General features: G+C 45.0%; 1 protein-coding gene across 2 annotated transcripts in view; it reads left to right on the top strand.

The window, feature by feature from the left end:
- The window catches only part of tecpr1a (tectonin beta-propeller repeat containing 1a), a 68,440-nt gene that overhangs the window by 44,213 nt on the left and 5,531 nt on the right, over positions 1-18,696 (top strand). For both annotated transcript variants that reach the window (XR_013500688.1, XM_078240620.1), the window contains exons 17-23: positions 2,030-2,123; positions 5,308-5,387; positions 7,963-8,019; positions 8,154-8,328; positions 9,780-9,915; positions 10,635-10,727; positions 14,622-14,728. Coding sequence is in view for 1 of the 2 variants with exons in the window: in XM_078240620.1 (XP_078096746.1) it covers positions 2,030-2,123; positions 5,308-5,387; positions 7,963-8,019; positions 8,154-8,328; positions 9,780-9,915; positions 10,635-10,727; positions 14,622-14,728 (742 nt within the window). In the remaining variant the exon portion in view is untranslated. The remainder of the gene's footprint in view (positions 1-2,029; positions 2,124-5,307; positions 5,388-7,962; positions 8,020-8,153; positions 8,329-9,779; positions 9,916-10,634; positions 10,728-14,621; positions 14,729-18,696) is intronic.

Here is an 18,696-nt window from a genome sequence, read left to right as displayed (position 1 = left end):
GAATCCCAGCGGCGTTAGATCCATGCTGGAAATCGATGAAGAAGCACAAAGACCATTGAAATGGTCATTTGCATAGGATTTAAATGTGATTATCCCCCCCCGCCCCGGGCATGGGGCAGTGCCAAGGGAGTGGGGCATATGGGGGCCTTGGAGGGAGGGGGGGCCTTGGAAGGAGGGGGGGCCTAGGGGCTATCAGTGGGGGTGGGGGGATCCTGCTGCCACTCTGCATAGGGATTGGTGGGAGGAGTGAGGGCAGCGATTGGGGAGGGTCACCTAGGGGATCAGCACTGCAAGGGGTTGGGGGGGGGAGGTCAGGACTTTGCGGGGGGTGGGGGGGGGATTCGGAGGGGGGGGTGGTGCTGGAGATCAGGACAGGGCAGACCAGGAGGGGGGGTTTGTGCCTGGCCTGGGAGTGGTCGGGTGGGCCAGCGATCGGGCCATGTAGGGGTCACGAGGCTGGCCAGTGATCAAGCTGGCCATCAATCGGGAGGCTATCAGTGCGAGGCCACTGCACATACGTCGATCTTGGCATTGACAGATCAACGCATGTGCAGTCACCCACTCAGCACACTGATTTCAGCCTCTCCAGCAGGGATAGGCCCTGCCCCCTAGTTTTTAATGATATTCACACTGGTGGCCTCTGCAGTGCACAGAGTGTGGGAGATTCTTCTCCAAACTCCCACTGAAAAAAATAGCATGAATTACTCCAGTATTCACAAGAATTTGACACTTTGAATTTTTTTGGGAGAATTCCGGCCATGCCCTGTATAATTGAAGCATTGCAGCCTTATTTTTATGTTCAATTTCCCTTGTCATAAAAGATAGCATGTTAACTTTTTGTGACTCATGCAGTAGAACACCTTGATCCCTCTGCACCTTGGATGTCCCTGCCAAAGTGAACAACTTCACATTTTCCCACATTACACTCCCATCTGCCAGATTTTTGTCCATTCACTCACTCTATTTATATCCATCTGCAAACTCCTTGTCTTCTTCACAACGTACTTTCCTATCTATCTTTGTGTCGTCTGCAAATTGGCTACCGTGCCGTCACCCCCTCAACTATGACATTGATGTAAATTGTAAAAGTTGAGGCCCCGGCAAAGACCCCTGCGGGACTCCACTCATCACATCCTACCAATCAGGCAAAGACCCATTTATGCATACTCTGTTTTCTGCCAGTCAGCCAATCTTCTATGCATGCTAATATGTTACCCCCTACAACATGAGCTTTTATTTTCCGCAATAACCTTTGATGTGGCACCTTACCAAATATCTTCTGGAAATCCTGAAAGGGTATAATTATCAGTTACTGTGCTGTAGATTATGGACAGAATCTTCACTCTAGGGATAGGACACAAAAGTCAAGACTGTTTATGAGTATCAAACTCACCCCCATGTGAGGGAGCGCCCCCTTAATTACCATGGAGTTAGTTTCCGTCCAATTAAGGATGGCAGGCAGTGTCTTGAAATTGGATGGCCAATCAGAGGCCTTCCAGCTTGCAATGAACAGCAGGCTTCAAGATGGAGGCATCTTCTCTCCAATTCTTTAAATTTAAATTCAGAAATTGCTTTTGTAGCCAGGCCACCGCTGTTGGAGATCGGTGGGAAGGGAGGATGTCTGTAGAAGGCTGCATGTGGCAGTGTAAGTAGCCAGGAGTGAGGAACCCACCACAAGGCACCTGAACTGGCCCCACTGCATGCAGGAACCTGGAACCTGACTGGAAAATCCCTGTCGGCCTCCTTTTAATGGGCTGACTTACCTACCCACCTTGCCACTCCCTGATCCTGTCTCTGCAAAAAGGGCCCTGAAGGCAAAATGAAGCTGGGAAACTGGCATGACAACCGCAGGTCAATTCTTAGCGCCCCCCCCCCCCCCCCCATCTCCACTCCAAAACCCAGCAGGATTCAAAATCAAGCTCTGTGTATAATTCTAGGTGATGGATAATGTATTGACAAAACAGCTGTGAGATGTTGCTGTGAATAAGGTGCTATGACGGAAGGGCATGCTAAACCTCCTCTTTTACAGGGGGTTGCCAACTGATAGATACATGTGGAGCGATGCATCAGGCCTGCAAGAATGTACCAAGGCACACACCAAACCTCCTTCTCAGTGGGCCTGGGTATGTACAACCTTTCTAATGCTTTAATACCCATATTAAACTGTTGCTATTGTTTTTAATCTAACTTAGAGGGGAAAAGACTTGCATTTATGTCACTTCTTTTGTGACTATAGGGCTGTCCCAAGGTACCTTACAGCCAATGAGTACTTTTGAAATGTAGCCACTTGCTGTATTGCAGGAACATGGTTAAGGAATGAATACCTGGTCAGGCCACTGGGCTAACTCCCCTGCTGTTCTTTGAAGTAGTGGCCATGGGATCTTTACATCCAGCTGAGAGGGCCAACTCTTCCATACTTCCCTCTCGATCTTTCCACATGTTCATGTCGATGTTTGTCACGCACATTTTTACTCTCGGATCGAAGGGCTGTGAACACCTTCATTTACAATAACTATAAGCGCTTGCTATTATTTGTGTTTATTTCTGGGATTGTAGGGTTGACACTGATGCATTTTTTTTCGACTGGAAAACTTTAAATCATTGGCCAGAACTTTGTGCACCCCCGCCCACCCTACCCCCTACCCCCCGCCGCCACCTGGTGAGTTCTGAGGTGGACGGGATGCCCTCCAGGATCTCGGCTACCCCAACTCAGATGTGATTTTGCAGTGGGGTGGGCGGGCAGGGTCTTGGACGGGAGGCCCATCCGTGCCACTTAATGGCCACATAAGGGCCATTCCCGCCCAGCCTCAATTTTTAGGCTGGCGGGTGCTCAGTGACTGAGGGGGTGGGAAACTGAAAAGGTTTTCATCCTCCGTCTTGGGCAGCAAGCAGGGGGGGGTGGGGTTGCTTCAATTGGAAGCCCCCTTCAGACTGGGGGGCACCCTCCCCTCATGAGGTTTTAAACAGTGAGTAGATCCACAGGGCTAACTGTGTTGTTTTTTTCAGCAGTCTCCTTGAGAGTCCTCACCCTCCTTCTTGACACATGAGGGTTTGTTCCTCTAGGTGTACACAGGACCCTGGAGCTCTTTCTAAACCCCTTAACCTTTCTACCGCTCTACCTATTTTTATTGATGTGGGATCCTTTGATACCAAACTGAGAATTAATGTTAACTGTAGAAGGATCACAGTCCAGTCCGGGGCAATCTTACCGGCTCATCACGCCGGTCGATGAGTGTGGTGAGCGGCAAGATCAGGTGAGAGATTAAAAATCGGATTTGCGCCTGGGTTTTTTAACCTCTCACGATGTTACTGGCCCTCGGCCAACTTCAATATTCATTAGTTCATTTAAATATAATAGTGATTCCTGGACGCTATTGTCTGGGCTCACTTGATCTTAACCTGCTTGTCAATCAAGGTCCTCATCAGCGAGGATCACGTGTGGTCCCCACCAATGGGGACCAGATGTGATAGCCTCACTGGTGGGACCGAAGGCCACTGAAGCCCCCTGGGTGGTCGGGGATGGAGCTATGGTGGGTGGGGGGGGCGGGGGGGGGGGGATCCTGTGGGGGCACGGGTGAGGAGGAGGGAAGAGGGAACTCTGCAATTGGGGGTGATGGGGAAATAGCTGGGGCAGCTATCGGGGGGGGGGGGCGGTTGATCAGCCGGGGTAGCAATGATGTTGGGTCCCGATGTCCATTGGGAGGGGTGGGGGGAAGTGACAGGTCTCAAAGTGTACTGTGTGTGCACAGTATACTGGGAGATTGGAGCACCTGCACAATGGCACCCCTAGAATTCAGCAGCCGGCTTTCTGGCAAGATTAGGCTCCACGCCCTCCTCCAGCTGGCGAGAATTGCATTGTGGCTCTTTCTTTTTCAACTAAGTGCCATATGATTGCGACTGGAAACTCGCCTAAAAAATCGGTGCGATTTTCCCCCGTTTTCATGCTTGTTTGACACTTCGAATCTTTTTGGCAAGATCACCCCTTTATGTTTTCTGGGCACATAAGCCAACGTCAGAACTAAAGACTGGAAGACAAACAAATATTTTAGTGAAACAGACAGCAAAGGGCTGGAGGTGGAATGGTGATGAAGGGAAGGATAATTAGGTGCCAGTCAAAGAGTGAGGTTAAATGATGGAATGACCTGCAAATTCACAGGCTCTCAACCAAGTTGGCCAAAGAGCAAATCAGAAGTATTGCGTTTACACAATATGTAAGTAAAATATAGGTTTTAAATCTTGCTAATGGTGTATGACTGCAATAACTTATCCCATTCTACATAAAGTCAATAATGTGAAGCATTGGCTTTGCAAAGGGGCACATTCTGTGCTGAATAATGAGACAAAATCTTGTATCTTGGCCCTATGATGCAACCAAAGATATTCTGTAAAGTTTTTGCCTGCGATGATCTCCCTCCATATCTCTGTTACTTTCTCCAGCCTTTGTGATCTCTGTGCTGCTGCAGTTCTGGCCTTGTGCACAGCCCCAATTTCCTTCACTCCACTAGTCTTCAGCTGCCTGGGTGTTGAACCCTGGAATTCCCCCCTACTAATCTCCATCTGCCTCACTTGTCCCTCTATTAGATGCTTTTTAAAACATACCCCTTCGACCAAGTTTTTGGTCACCTGTCCTAAAGTCTCTTTTATGGCTTAGTGTTAAATATTGTTTAATAACACTCCTGTGAAGTACCTTGGGATATTGTGCAACCCTAGATAGAGCTCTATTTAAATGCAAGTTATTGATGGTAATACACTTGGGGGGAGTGTTCCTGTCCCACCCACCACAGGAATCTTAGTGGGCAGGGGGGGTGCAGACCATGCAAAGATCTGTTGACCTCGGGCGGAATTTTCTGGTTTGTGGTGAGCGCGGCTGGAAAATCCCACCCTGGAAGTTGAGAATTAATGCTGTAATTCCTGACAGATTAAGAAGTTTAACAACACCAGGTTAGAGTCCAACAGGTTTATCTGGTAGCAAAAGCCACTAATGGCAATAATAAATGCCACTAATAGCAAATGGCATTTGCTGCCAAATAAACCTGTTGGACTTTAACCTGGTGTTGTTAAATTTCTTACTGTGTTTACCCCAGTCCAACGCCGGCATCTCCACATCATTCCTGACAGATGACAGATGGTGGCGGCAGAGAGCAGCACAGCCAAATGGTGAAACTTCTCATGCTGTAAGATTCTAAGTTTGAACCAATCATATTCGTTTCGACTGCTGAAAGATTAAACCTCACCCATGCTCCAAACACAAGGCCGCTGTCTAAATAGCCTATTCCTTTTGTTGAAGCCATGTTTCTTTACTGACAGGTTTCTGATTGGTATATTGATTTCAATGCCCCTGGAGGGACTGATCGGGAAGGATGGCAATATGCAGCTGATTTCCCTGCGTAAGTACTCAAATCCGTCAACTAGAATTAAACTTTATAACATGGTGCTGGTGATTTTGTAGCCTGCAGTGTTGGCTGTTGTAGTACAGTGAGAAGAGATTCCTGTCTGAATACATTTGCTTGTTGCTTACATTTGGTGAACTTAATAACCTCATGTACTCAAAATTTAGAGTCAGCTACCAAGCCATTTATCACAATAGCTAAAGTATAAGAGAATCACTCCACTTCATTTTAAACTTCCAAACAGTGACCTAACGTCAGGTGCACTGTGTCCAATTCTGCGCATCATGGAGGCGATTCTCCCAAAACAATTCTAAGTGTCGAATTTGCATAAAAACTGGAGTAAATCCCGCTGTTTGTTTCAGCGGGAATTTCGAAATGAATCTCCGACACTGCACTACAGAGTGCCTCAGCATGAATCACGCTGAAATTCATGGGGTGTGGCCCATTCCCGCTGGAGAGGCCGGCAGCATAGCGCTGAGCAGGCTACTGTGCATGTGCCGATCCGTCAGTGCTGAGATCAGCGCATGCGCAGTGGCCCCGCACTGCCGGTCTCCCAATCACTGGCCAGCTCAATCGCAGGCCAGTCCCGTGATCCCTCATCGCTGGCCCGTCGACTCCGCCATGGCCCGTTTGCTGTCCGTCCCCCGACAACCCCCCCCCCCCCGAACATGTCCGGCTCAGCCTCGACCACTTCTCCCCCCAACAGCCCCGTCCCCTGCCAGCCTCAATGTTCCCAACTATCCCTGTCCCGCAGTCCCGATCGCTGGCCTCCCTCCCTCTGTCGCTCAGCCCGAGTTCAGAGTGACAGCCAGAACCCCCCATCCCCACCGATCGCCCCCCCGAGAGGCCCTGCCCACTTGACATTGCCCTATGCTCGGTGGGCAGTGCCAGGGTGCCCTGTGGTCATTGCCACTTTGCCCCTTGGGCAGTGCCAAGGGGTCCAGGCTGGCACTGCCAAAGTGGCAATGCCCGGGGGCACCCCTCCCCCGGCGCCTGACCCTCTGGGGGGTGTCGATGGTTCCCCCCCTTCACTCCAGTGGAGTCAGGCCGCCAGCTCCCCACAAGTGGGGACCTATATTAAACTCCAGTGGAGTGAACCACTCCTGTTAGGGGTCGGGGGGAGACGTTAGTGGACCCAGAGATTTCAGTCATTGGCCAGCTAATGATATTTAAAATATATTAAAATGAGAATTTAAATAATTTATTCAGCTCCGTGCCGATTTCTGACGCGGAGCTGGCGGCGCTGGAAATCCGGCTGCCGGAGACTCGTGGAGGCCATGGAGCCCAGCAGGGAGCCCGCAAAACAGCCTCCGCTTGAGTGTCCCGCACAGCAGGCTGGGAGAATCATCCCCCCATGTGTATATATGAAAGGAGTACAACACTGATTCACCAGAATGTTACCAGGTCTTCAAGGTTTAAACTGTGAAAAGAGATTAAATAAACTATGTTTATATTCTCTGGACTATAAAAGATTTTAAGATGTGATTTGATTGAGGTTTGTGGTATTTCAAAAGGAATTGTGCGAGTAGATAGAGAGAAACATTTTCCCATTGCTTAGAGAGTCTAGGATAAGTGAATATTTCCTTCAAATCTGAGCCAGGCCATTTAGGAGAGAAATTAGGAGGCACTTCTCTATGCAAAGAGTATTAGAAGTGTGGAACTATTTTTATTAAAAGCACTATATGCTAGCTCAATTAATCATATTAAATCTGAGATCAATAGATTTTTGCGAGCCTGGGATTTGCAACCAAGGTGGGTGGATCGAGTTAACATTCGGACCAGCCATGAATGGATTGAATGGCAGAAGAGGCTCGAGATTCATAAGATTCCAGTCTTGTGCATGAGTAGGTTCAAATTTGCCCTGCATCTTCGCTGAGCTCTGCATTACCTTGATGCTAAGTGTGGCAAGAAGAAGTGGAAATATGTTATTCCTTGGGTAGTGGCGTGCCTCACTTGATGAAGCTTGCATGATCTGGTGAGGAATGGACTTTCCTTTGGGCTGATATCATTCTCATTTAAAACTGAATTAACATTTTTTAAAGTTTTTTTTTGAAAATTATTGCTGTGTATAGTTTCTATTCTTTCATGGGATGTGGGCCTCGTTGGCTGGGCCAGCATTTATTGCCCATTAACAACTGCCCTTGAGAAGGTGGTGAGCCGCTGTTTTGAACTGTAGTCCCTGTGGTGTAGATACACCCATAGTGCAGTTAGGAAGGGATTTTGACCAGTATAGTGCATGACTGCAGGGGATTGTGAAATGTAGTTTAGTCAAATGTTCTCCATTTGTAAACTTTATGGACCTTGTTTGAAATCTGAATGTGTAGCTGTGTCCATTAACATAAGAGATGATTGCCAGTGCAAGTCACCTGGTTTTTATTCCCCAACATCTTAAAATATCAATGTCTTTTAAATTATTTTTGGTAGTGTTTTTGATCATTTATTTTTTTAAATTTCCTTTTTACAATATGCTTTTCAGTTTTGTCTGTATCCTTTTAAAAGAGATCCATGTGAAATGAGTTTGTAATTGTATTAATATGTGAGGTGTGATATTAATGAACATTTCCCATTTCAGTTCTTACCATGGCTATAAGACGATAAAAGATTTTGTGCGGCGCAGACGATGGGCAAGGTAAAGGTTTAAATTGAAAGGGTTGGTTACACTGATGTAAATTATTATATTTGAAAACGTAACTTCTCTCTGCTGACTAGTTTTCAGCTTTCTATTGCAAAGGATTAATTGCGCCTTTGTTTTTAATTCCGTAGAAAATGCAAAATAGTGACAACGGGTCCCTGGTTTGAGGTTGCCCCCATCGCTCTCCGGGATATTTCCCTGATCCCATGTGTGTCACAGAAGGCAGACGACGCATCAGCATTGTGGGCCATTAGCAACAAAGGAGACGTCTTGTGCAGGCTGGGAGTAACTAAGCAAAATGCACTAGTAAGAAAATGCATTTTAGCCTGTAGCACATTCCAAGCAAATCCCTTGTATATGACAGTGCTGTTTCTTTAACGGATAAATTGAGGTACCTTTCTGAAATAAATGACTTATTTTAAGCATATTCAAGAGAAGAAATGAGCATGAAGGTGTGTAGGCTATTGTGCCTTTCCCTCCACTGACCATGTCCAATCCACTCATAGAATCCTACAGTGCAAAAGGAGGCCATTCAGCCCATTGAATCTGCACTGACCACAATTCCACCCAGGCCCTACCCCATAATCCCATGCATTTACCCTAGCTAGACCCCCTGACATTAAGGGGCAATTTAGCATGGCCAATCCACCCTAACCTGCACATCTTTGGAGTGTGGGAGGAAACCGGAGCACCCAGAGGAAACCCACGCAGACACAGGGAGAATGTGCAAACTCCACACAGACAGTTACCCAAGTCGGGAATTGAACCCTGAGGCAGCAGTGCTAACTACTGTGCCACTGTGCCACCCCTCTACTGTGGACCCCGCCAAACAGCTTTTCATCTCTAGGAGTAAGAATCTGGAAGGTTTTTCCCTGCTCCCCTTCCCCCACAAAAAGTAACTTTAGCTGAACTGTACCTAACCATACATCTTACATGACTCAACCCAACCAGTTACCTTCCTTAGCACAACTCCAGTCAATGGTTTAATGTAGGAAACATGTCAGCCAATTTTTGCGCAGCAAGCTCCCACAAACAGCAATGACCGCAAAAACTGTTTTAATGACTGAAAGGGCGGCACGGTGGAACAGTGGTTAGCATTGCTGCCTCTCAATGCCAGGAATCCGGGTTTGATTCCCGTCTCGGGTGACTGTGTGGAGTTTGCACGTTCTCCCCGCGTCTGTGTGGGTTCCACCTGAATGTTCTGGTTTCCTCCCACAGTCCGAAGATGCGCAGGTTAGGTACATTGTCCACACTAAATTGCCCCATTGTTTCAAAGATGTGTAGATTAGGAGGATTAGCCATGGTAAATGGGCAGGAGGGGAGAGGGGGTGGAGTGGGCCTAGATAAGACGCTCTGTTGGAGGGTCGGTGCAGACTCGATGGGCTGAATGACATCCCTGCACTGTAGGGATTCTAGTCTATGATCTTGGTTAAGGGATAAATACTGGCCAGAACATAGGAGATAACTCCCCTGCCATTAGATCTTTTACAACTTCCTGAGAGAACTGGTTTAAATGTCTCTTCCAAAAGATGGCATTTCCAATAATGCAGTAATCTCTGAGTCCTGTCCTGTAGTGTCAGCCTAGGTTCTGTGCTCAGGCCTTTTGAGTAAGGCTTGGATCAATGACTTTCTGATTCGGAGATGCAGGTGCTACACTATGATTTTCCCAGCTATGCCTGAATTGGTGCCATCTGTCTGTAAATGACCTTGTGTGAAACACTTAACAGAATGTCACAGTAAAGTAACTTTCTTTTCAGGGTGTTTCATGGCTGCACATTGGTACAGATCAACCGTTTGTATCAATCTCAATTGGGGGCTATTACCAGGTTTGGGCCATTGCCAGGGATGGAGCAGCTTTCTACCGTGGATCTGTCTCCCCACAAAACTCCACAGGTAAACACAATTCAGGAGCTAAAATCTTGTCAAAGCGTTTTTTCAATAAACAGGGCTTTATTGTTGTACGGATTCCCGATAGGGAAGTCTTTGTAAATGATTGACGTCCTAATTTTTTTTTAAATTGCACATAACCAAGTTTATATTTAAGGTGACAATGTAATGTAAATCTTCTGAGGTCCACTTGGAGTCTTTTGGAAGTCTGCCGTGAAGTGGTGCATGTTACCATGTTAGTTTTTTTGGTTTTCAGTTGCGGCTCAGTACTCTTGTCTTTGAGTCAAACGGTTATGGGTTCACAAACACTCCCCCCCAAAACAACTTGAACACACAATCCAGGCCAACATTCCCAGTGTAGTACTGAGGGAGTGCTGTTCTGGTGGAGGTGCAGTCTTTTGGATGAGATGTTAACCTTCGGCCCCATCTATCTGCCCTCTCATGTAGACGTATATGGTCCAACACCCACGATTTCAAAGAAGGATGTGGGAGTTCTCTCTGGTGACCAGGGACCAATACTTATCTTCCAACTACCCTCACCAAAACAGACTTATCAAATTGTGGGAGCTTGCTGTTCACAATGTGGCTGCCATATTTCCTACATTACAACAGTGACTATACTTTGAAATGCTTCACTGACTGTGACTGACTGCTTCATTGTGCTTTGTAATGTCCTGACACTGCGAAAGGCACTATATAAATGCAAGTCTTTCTTTTCTTTACAGGTGACTGCTGGTACCACATTCCCTCCCCTCCCAAACAGAAGTTAATACAAGTGTCGGTGGGCCAGACATCTGTGTACACAGTGGATGAAAATGGTAAGCTATGTGTGAACATTTACTCTGTAATGACCATTTCATAATATGATTAGCATGTAGACCTTTGAAACATGACAATACTTTGGGTACTGCTGGTCCCAAACAACAAACCAGATGTCAAAAGTTCAAATCCCACCCATGTAAAACTGTAATTTTTTTCACTGAATTTCTAGAAATATTCTGCAGGGTTGGCAGTGTATGTGGAAAGAGAAACGAGAGTTAACGTTTCCGGTCAATGAACTATCATCAGAATTGGGAAATGGTAGAGATTCAGCAGTATATAAACAATGGGAGGAACAAAGGGAAAGGTCTGTCATAGTATGAAGGGCACAAGTGATTCAATGAGGAAAGGAATGATAACGATCTAAATCAAAATGGAACAAGTAAAGAAACAAAAGATAGATCCAGAGGAGACATAAAAGGCAATCACAGAACCATTCCCAGCATCAGCTGTCTGAGAAAATGGGAGGTGTTGTTATGACCTGAAATTGTCGAATTCAGTGACAAGGTTGCAAAATTCCTGATCGAAGATGAAGGCTACCCCTCAATCTTACATTCAGCAGATGCATTAATAAGCTGGCACCAGAAAATGACCTTGGAAACTGCCAAATTATTGTAAAGATCTTACCAGTTCATGATGTCCTTCAGGAAGTGGAGTGTGATATCCTTTACTAGGTCTGATAGATTTGAAACAGTGTCTGAAAGGAGGGGGGAGAGGTGGAAAGGCACAGAGATTTGGGTATAGTGTCTCCGGTTCTATAACTAATACGAACTTTGCATTCTCTCAACTGTACTCTTTGGTGCATTCTCTACCTCTACCTTCACCTGGCTAGGCTCTAAACTCTTACAGTTGTTCAATTCTGAGATTTTGGGTGGGGTTTTACGGCCTCGCTCGAGCGAAATCGGACATTCCTGCCTGAGGTCAATGGACATTTCCTTTGTCCGCCCCTCGCCCGCTCCAATTCCATGGCGGGCAAGGTGGTAGAATTCAAGTGTTTGTGTTAGAGAATGTGAGTAATTGATACAGAATGGAGAGTTCACAGCACAAGTGCAATGAGCCTTGTCTCCGGAGTATAAAGAAATACAACTCCAGTCCCACACTATATGGATAACTCTTAATGTCCTTGGGGTAACTCATGATGGGCACTGTATGCTGTATCCACATTCCCAGAACAAAGAAAAACTGCTTCCATGGACAGGAGGGTCATTAACCAGAAGACACAGATTTAAAGTGAATGGCAAAGTGCCAGAGGTACCAGAAGAAGCACAGAATCACAGAATTGTTACAGTGCAGACGGTGACCATTTGGCCCATCGTGTCTGCATTGGCTCTCCAAATGAGCAACTCACCTAGTTCGATTCCTGCATTCTCCCCATACACCTGAACATTCTTCCTTTTCAGGTAACAGTCTAATTCCCTTTTGAATACTTCCACCACACTCTCAGGCAGTGCATTTCAGACTTTCTCCACTCGCTATATTAAACAAAATTCTCCTCGTATCACTTTTGCTTTACATCTGTTCCCTCTCATTCTTGATTCTTCCATGGGTGGGAACAGTTTCTCCCTATCTATTCTATCCAGATCCTTCATGATTTTGAACACCTTTACCAGATAGAAATAGAACCATTGAAATGATGTAGCACAGAAGGAGGCCATTCGGCCTATCTTGTCCATGCACTCCAAAGGCACCCATGTGCCCTTTCTAATCCCATTTTCCTGAACACGGCCCTTAGCCCTGCAACTTACAGCACTTAAAATGCAGAGCCCGGAGTCTCTGCCTCCACCACCAACTCAAGCAGTGAATGCCAGACACCCACCACCCTCTGCGTAAAAAGGTTTTTCCTCGTGTCCCCTCTAATCCTTCTGCCACTTATCTTGAACCTATGACCCCTGGTTTTTCAACTCTTTGCCAAGGGAAACAGGTTCCTCCTGTTCTCTCGATTTTGTATACCTCAATCATGTCACTCCTCAGCCTTCCCTGTTTCCAAGGAAGACAACCCCACCGCCCGAATCTCTCCACTTACTACAAGTCTCTCCTCAACCTTCTTTTCGCTAAGAAAAACAGTCCTAACTTCTCCAATTGATCTTCACAACTGAAGTTCCTCATCCCTGGAACCATTCTTTCCAATGCCTTTACATCTTTCATAAAGAGGAGTGCCCAGAACTGGATAAAATACCCTAGTTAAAGAAGGAAACATTATTTTGTACAGAGAGTTGCTGTGATCCAGAATGCACTGCCTGAAAGGGTAGCAGAAGCAGATTCAACAATTATGTTCAAAAGGGAATTGGATAAATACTCCAGGAGGAAAAAAATGTATAGGACCATGGGGAAAGAGCAGAGGAGTGTGATTGATTGGATAGCTCTACCAGAGAACCAGCACAATGGGCTGATTGATCTTCTTCTGTGTTATCGCATTCTACAGTTCAGTGCTTCAAAGATAAATGTTAAAAATAAGAATCTGAATCACACAATGTAAACAGGCAGAACTATGCTCAAGCTTATATTGGTTTCAAATAACACAAACTCCTGCCAATGCAAAATGACCACTGAATGTGGCCTGTGCAGACATGGAAACTGAATGTCATCACTCCACTGCACCCAGCTGCCAGGACACCTTTACACATGCGTGAATGAGGTCAACATGCAAAGCAAAGTAAATTTACATTACAGTTTGGCAATATATGTATCAGGTGGTTGTATTATTATGTTATATATAAATTTGAGAGTCCTGCTTTGGCAACCAGCTGATGTTCCAGCTCATTGACAGTTTGTGAGATGTAACCCAGCCAAATTTGGAGCTACTTAAAATATTCCACTCATAAATTCATCATGTGAAACACTTACTGAGAATAGACAGAGTTTATGATGTATCAATGTCTTCAGAAACATGCAGTGTTTACAAGTCTGTGGGTTTAAAAAAAAAACTGGGCAGTAGCAGATACTATCTATTTTTAAAGTATGAAAATGTGCTTAGATTAAAGCAAAAGTATTATATATGCCTAAATGTTTCTATCAATTAATTTAACATTTATTGTTTAACATTGGTTAAGTGTCACGTTAATTTAAGTAAACCCCAATCATTTCACAAAGTATCAGGCAGAAACACATTTTTGAATTATCAAAAAATCTTTCAGGGAACAAAGCACAGCTGTGATTATTTGAACCGCACCATTTTTGTTCCTGGCCACTGACGACTGTCACTCGCTTTACATAAGGGAGCCACAGAATCGACCGTGCATGCCTGGCATTGGCTATTGACAGCAGAAGTCTTCAGGTAGCTACATAAAGAACTGCCTGAGGTATTCACCATTGTCACAACCCATGCAATGGAAGGAGGGATGGAATTTCCTTTGTCTGCAATACATAAGGCTCTTGTGTGACTTATATGTCACCCCCACAATCTATTTCTTTGTGACACATCGATGATTAGTGGCAATTTGTGTAACTATTCCACTATTTTAGATGTCAGCCGCTTACCAGTCGCCAAATGTAGTTACGAACTCTCCAGCTCTTCCCTAGATTGAAGCTGGATGGGAACACCCTTTCGAAAGATCATAGCATGATAGAACGGCCACGTACATAGCAGTACAGGAGGAGGCCATTCTGTGCCTGCTCTTTGAAAGACCTATCCAATTAGTCCCAATCCCCTGTAGCTCCCTGTAGCCTTGCAAATTTTGCCCCAAAAATATTTATCCAATTGTCTTTTGAAAGTTATTGAATCTGTTTGCACTGCCCTTTCAGGCAGTAATCTGAATCATTTTATCTGAGTGAAAGAGAATTAGAAGGGGATCAGCACAAACATTTTTAAACTGTTTACAAGACAAAGGTTTTGCTGAACATGGCTATTCTGAATGGTGAAAAATGTTCCTAAATTATCGGTGCTTTTATTCTAGGTAATTTGTGGTTTCGACAAGGGATTGCTCCGAGTTATCCTCAGGGATCGAGCTGGCAGCATGTCTCTACTAATGTTCGCAAAGTGTCCGTGGGTCCCCTTGATCAGGTTAGTCCACTCTGATGTGTACACCTCGGCTGAGCTTGTTCCTTCACCTTACATTCCATACCTGTAGTGGGAATCTCTACAACCTCAGAAAATTCTGGCAAACGTTCGGCAGGTCAGGCAGGAGAGAAAAGCAGAGTTAACGTTTCAGGTTGACAACCTTTCATTGGAATGGGATGAAAGGTTCTGTCGAAAGAGCTTGGACTTAAACTGTTATCATCGAATTACATTGAATCTACAGCACAGAAATTGGTCTGTCATTCCAATTGGCCTGGGCCTGTTCACGCTTGGCACAAGCCTCTTCCCACCCTTGGGACCTGATTTTCCAACCCTCCCCGCAGCTGGGATTCTCCTATCCCGCTGCAGTGAACGGGGATGTGGGTCCATTCTCGCTGGTACAGCAGCGCGGCGTGAATGGCCAGAGAGTTCCAGTCCTCATGATCTAATCTCACCAGCATATCCTCCCATTCCTTTCCCCCCCCTATATGTTTATTTGACTTCCCTTCAATGCCTCTCTGATACTCGCCCCGCCAGCTACATGTAGTAGAGAGTTCCACATTCTCACCGTTCTCTGGGTGAAGACGTTTCCCCCTGAATTCCCTCTTGCATTTATTGGTGACTGTCTTCTATTGGTTATCCTCAAGTTTTGATTTCCCCCATAAGTGAAAATAACTTTTCTCGACATTTCTCCTCTCAAAAATTGTAAAGACTTTAATTAGATCAACGTTCTGGCGATGAGCGCCCGAGGCTGTTCAATCTTCCCTGATAGTTGTAAACTGTCAGTTCTAGCATCATCCTTGTACATTGTTTTTGTACCTTTCCCAGTGCCTCTTTCTTTCTTGCTATAAGGAGACCCAGGAATATTAACAGTTCTCGAAGTTAACTCTGTTTCTCTCTTCACTGTTGCTGCTAAGTTTTTTCTTGTTTTAATTTCAGATTTTCAGCATCAAGAGTATTTTGCTTTAACAGTGACAGTAACTCCCTTTCCGCATCCTGTAACAGCATTGCCCTCTGGTGGCTGTCTGCAGTTGCTTCCAGACTCTCTTCCCGCTCTTACTGTGAGCTATTTCTGTCTGCAAGCAGTTTGGCTGCAAGAAAGTCAATTTCACTCACTTTTTGATGATGTTAAAAGCATCCCTGATACCTTTATAAGGCCAGATGACATAGGAGTAGAAGTAGGCCATTTGGCCCATCTAGTCTGCTCCGCCATTTTATCATTGCTTCAACCACCTCCCAGCTTTAAACTCCGTATCAGCCATAAAATAAACCAGTCTCACTTACAGTGGCACAATGCTAAGGTATGCTTCAGTTGCCTGCAACCTTTGTTCCCTTAAAGCAGGACAATGAGGAAGATTTCGCCACAGGGTTTCTCTGAGCCCCTGCATACCATAGGTCTCCACCTTCTTCCCATTCCCACTACTGAACCCTGTCCAGTGTCGTAATCATCTTCTTTCTATGGACACAGCTTAGCCTAGTTGCACAAGATGGATTGGGCATTCTATTTGACTTCTATCCCTTGTTAAGGCCCACTTTATCAATATGACAGAACTCACTGCAGGGCTGCTCCTTATGAACAAACAATTCCTTCTGCCCTATCCCTGTAACTTCCTCCAGCTCTGCCATCCCTCCACAAGCTCGGAAATCCTTCACTTCTGGCCTCTTGCACATTATTGATATGAACCACTGCACTATTGTGGCTGTGTCTTCAGCTGCAAACCCGATTTCTGTGTATATCCTTCTCATTGGTTTATTGTCTTTTAGCCATAAGCATTAAAAATAGAATAGAATCGAATTCACAATGGAGTGGACATTGTGCCCCAAAGAAAAACTTCTCCATCCCACTGTCCAAGTTTACCAACCTCTCCATCCCTCTCTCCTCCTTCGCAAACCTCTCCATCTCTCTCTCTCTCCTCTACAAACCTCTCCATCCCTCTCCTCTACAAACCTCTCCATCCCTCTCTCTCCTTCACAAACCTCTCCATCCCTCTCTCTCCTCTACAAACCTCTCCATCCCTCTCTTCTCCTTCACAAACCTCTCCATCCCTCTCTCCTCCTCGACTGACCTCTCCATCCCTCTCTCCTCCTATCAGCTGCTCCTTTAAAATCAATATTTTTGACCAAGCTTTTGACTATCTGTCCTAATATCTCCTTATGTGTTATATTTTGTTTGATGATCATTCCTGTGAAGCAGCTTGGGATATTTTACTATGTTAACGGTGCTATACAAAATTAATTAATTAGAAGTTGTTGTTGCCTGAGTCTTTTTGATATAAACTTCAGAAAGAATAGATCGGAGTCTCCTTTTGATGATGTAATTCCAATGCCACGTTTTCCAGGTCCCATTATACCCCCTCTCCAGCATCATCCTGCTGAAATGTTAAATAATTAATTTATTGAATGTTTTAAATTTGGATTTTGGAGCAAATCCCCAGGTGCTCAGAATACTGTCTGTGCTGCAAGTTATGTGGAAGGAGGAATGAATTCCTTGCAAGGTCATCATCTGTTGCCCATTCCTAGTTATTCACGAGAAGGTGGACCAATATAACTTAGTGGTGTGCTGGGCTGATTCGGGTAGCAGATGTGAGTCGGGCAGGTTGGTGTGGAGTCACATACAGACTCAGGCCTGAGCAAGGGCAGCAGGTTCCCTTCCCGAGAGGACTTAAAGAATTCTTCCAATTTGCAATTGCTCCATGTTTATAATTTAAGCTGATTTTCTCTTCCTGAACTTTAAGGAATGTACTGCTGATTCCATGGGATGAATGGTCCACAATATTATGATGATGATGATGCATTTCATCATGGGTTGCTAAGTAATGGGTCTATGGTGAAACTGTGTTGGCGTCAAGATCATTGGGTCATCTGCTCAACCTTTTTGAACTTTCCATCAGTTGCCTTACCTTGATTCAAGAACTAATCTTTCTGTATCACCTTTTCTAATAGGAAATTTTCCAGCCCATTTTTCCAAAATCTGTTATGATTTTCTAGCAATCTGTTTCACAATTCTACTGCTGTCTTACTAAGGCTAAATTGCTACAAAGGAACATTTTCCCAGGCACAAATTGTCCACATCCATAAAAATCTTAAGGAACCTCTATCAGATCCCCACCCACCCCCCTCCTCCTCCTCCTCCTCCTGCTTATCCTCCTCTACCTCTTCTCCCAGAATAAACAGCTCTCCCTCTGTCAATCTCATCTGGACTTTTAAGGAGCCAGTGAATGGATGGGACATAAAACCAGGGGTCATGCGGATGTGAACCAAGAACGCTGTTGTAATTCTAGAGCAGTATTGATAGTGTCCCCTTTCCTGGCCCCATGCCTCCTCAATCAGGCTGTTAAGTGATGCAACCCCAAAATAACAAGGAAGAAATTTAAAGAGGTACAAGGATCAGGCAATAAAAACAGTGACTTTGCAATATAAATATCATTCTCAGAAAGAAATTTAAAAGGGGGTTTTTGTTGCTGGGTTAAAGATTATATCCGGTGCAATTTTAACTCATTCAAAACCTATTCACATTGGGTTAAAATTGGGCTCTATCTTTATGAAGAGAATTATTGTTTCAATTCTCGGATGCGTATCTAGACATTGCTGATGCTGAGAAATTAGAACTGTGGTGTTACTATGTGGTTTTGTACTATTTTGATCATTCAGATCTTTCTAAATCTGCTAGCAATGTTTTATAGAATTAACCTGCAATGTTTATGAATATTCATATTCTGTATTTGGAGCATCAACGAATGCAGCCTCATTTATTCACAACCCCCTGACAGAAATGTATGGAAATAATTCTATAGAATTGTACTGAACATAATATATATTGACTTCCAGTTGGCATCACCTCGATCTTAAAATTCGCATCCTTCCCTCCCTCATCTCTCTGTAACCTTCTCCAGCCCTACAACCCTCCAAAATCTCAGCATGCCTCCAATTCTGGTCTCTTGCGTATCCCTGACTTTAATCGCACCACTACTGAT

The sequence above is a fragment of the Mustelus asterias genome, chromosome 23 (assembly GCF_964213995.1).
Source record: "Mustelus asterias chromosome 23, sMusAst1.hap1.1, whole genome shotgun sequence".
Lineage (NCBI taxonomy): Eukaryota > Metazoa > Chordata > Chondrichthyes > Carcharhiniformes > Triakidae > Mustelus > Mustelus asterias.
Note: the sequence above shows the minus strand (reverse complement) of the source record. Positions and strands in the feature narration are given on the sequence as shown.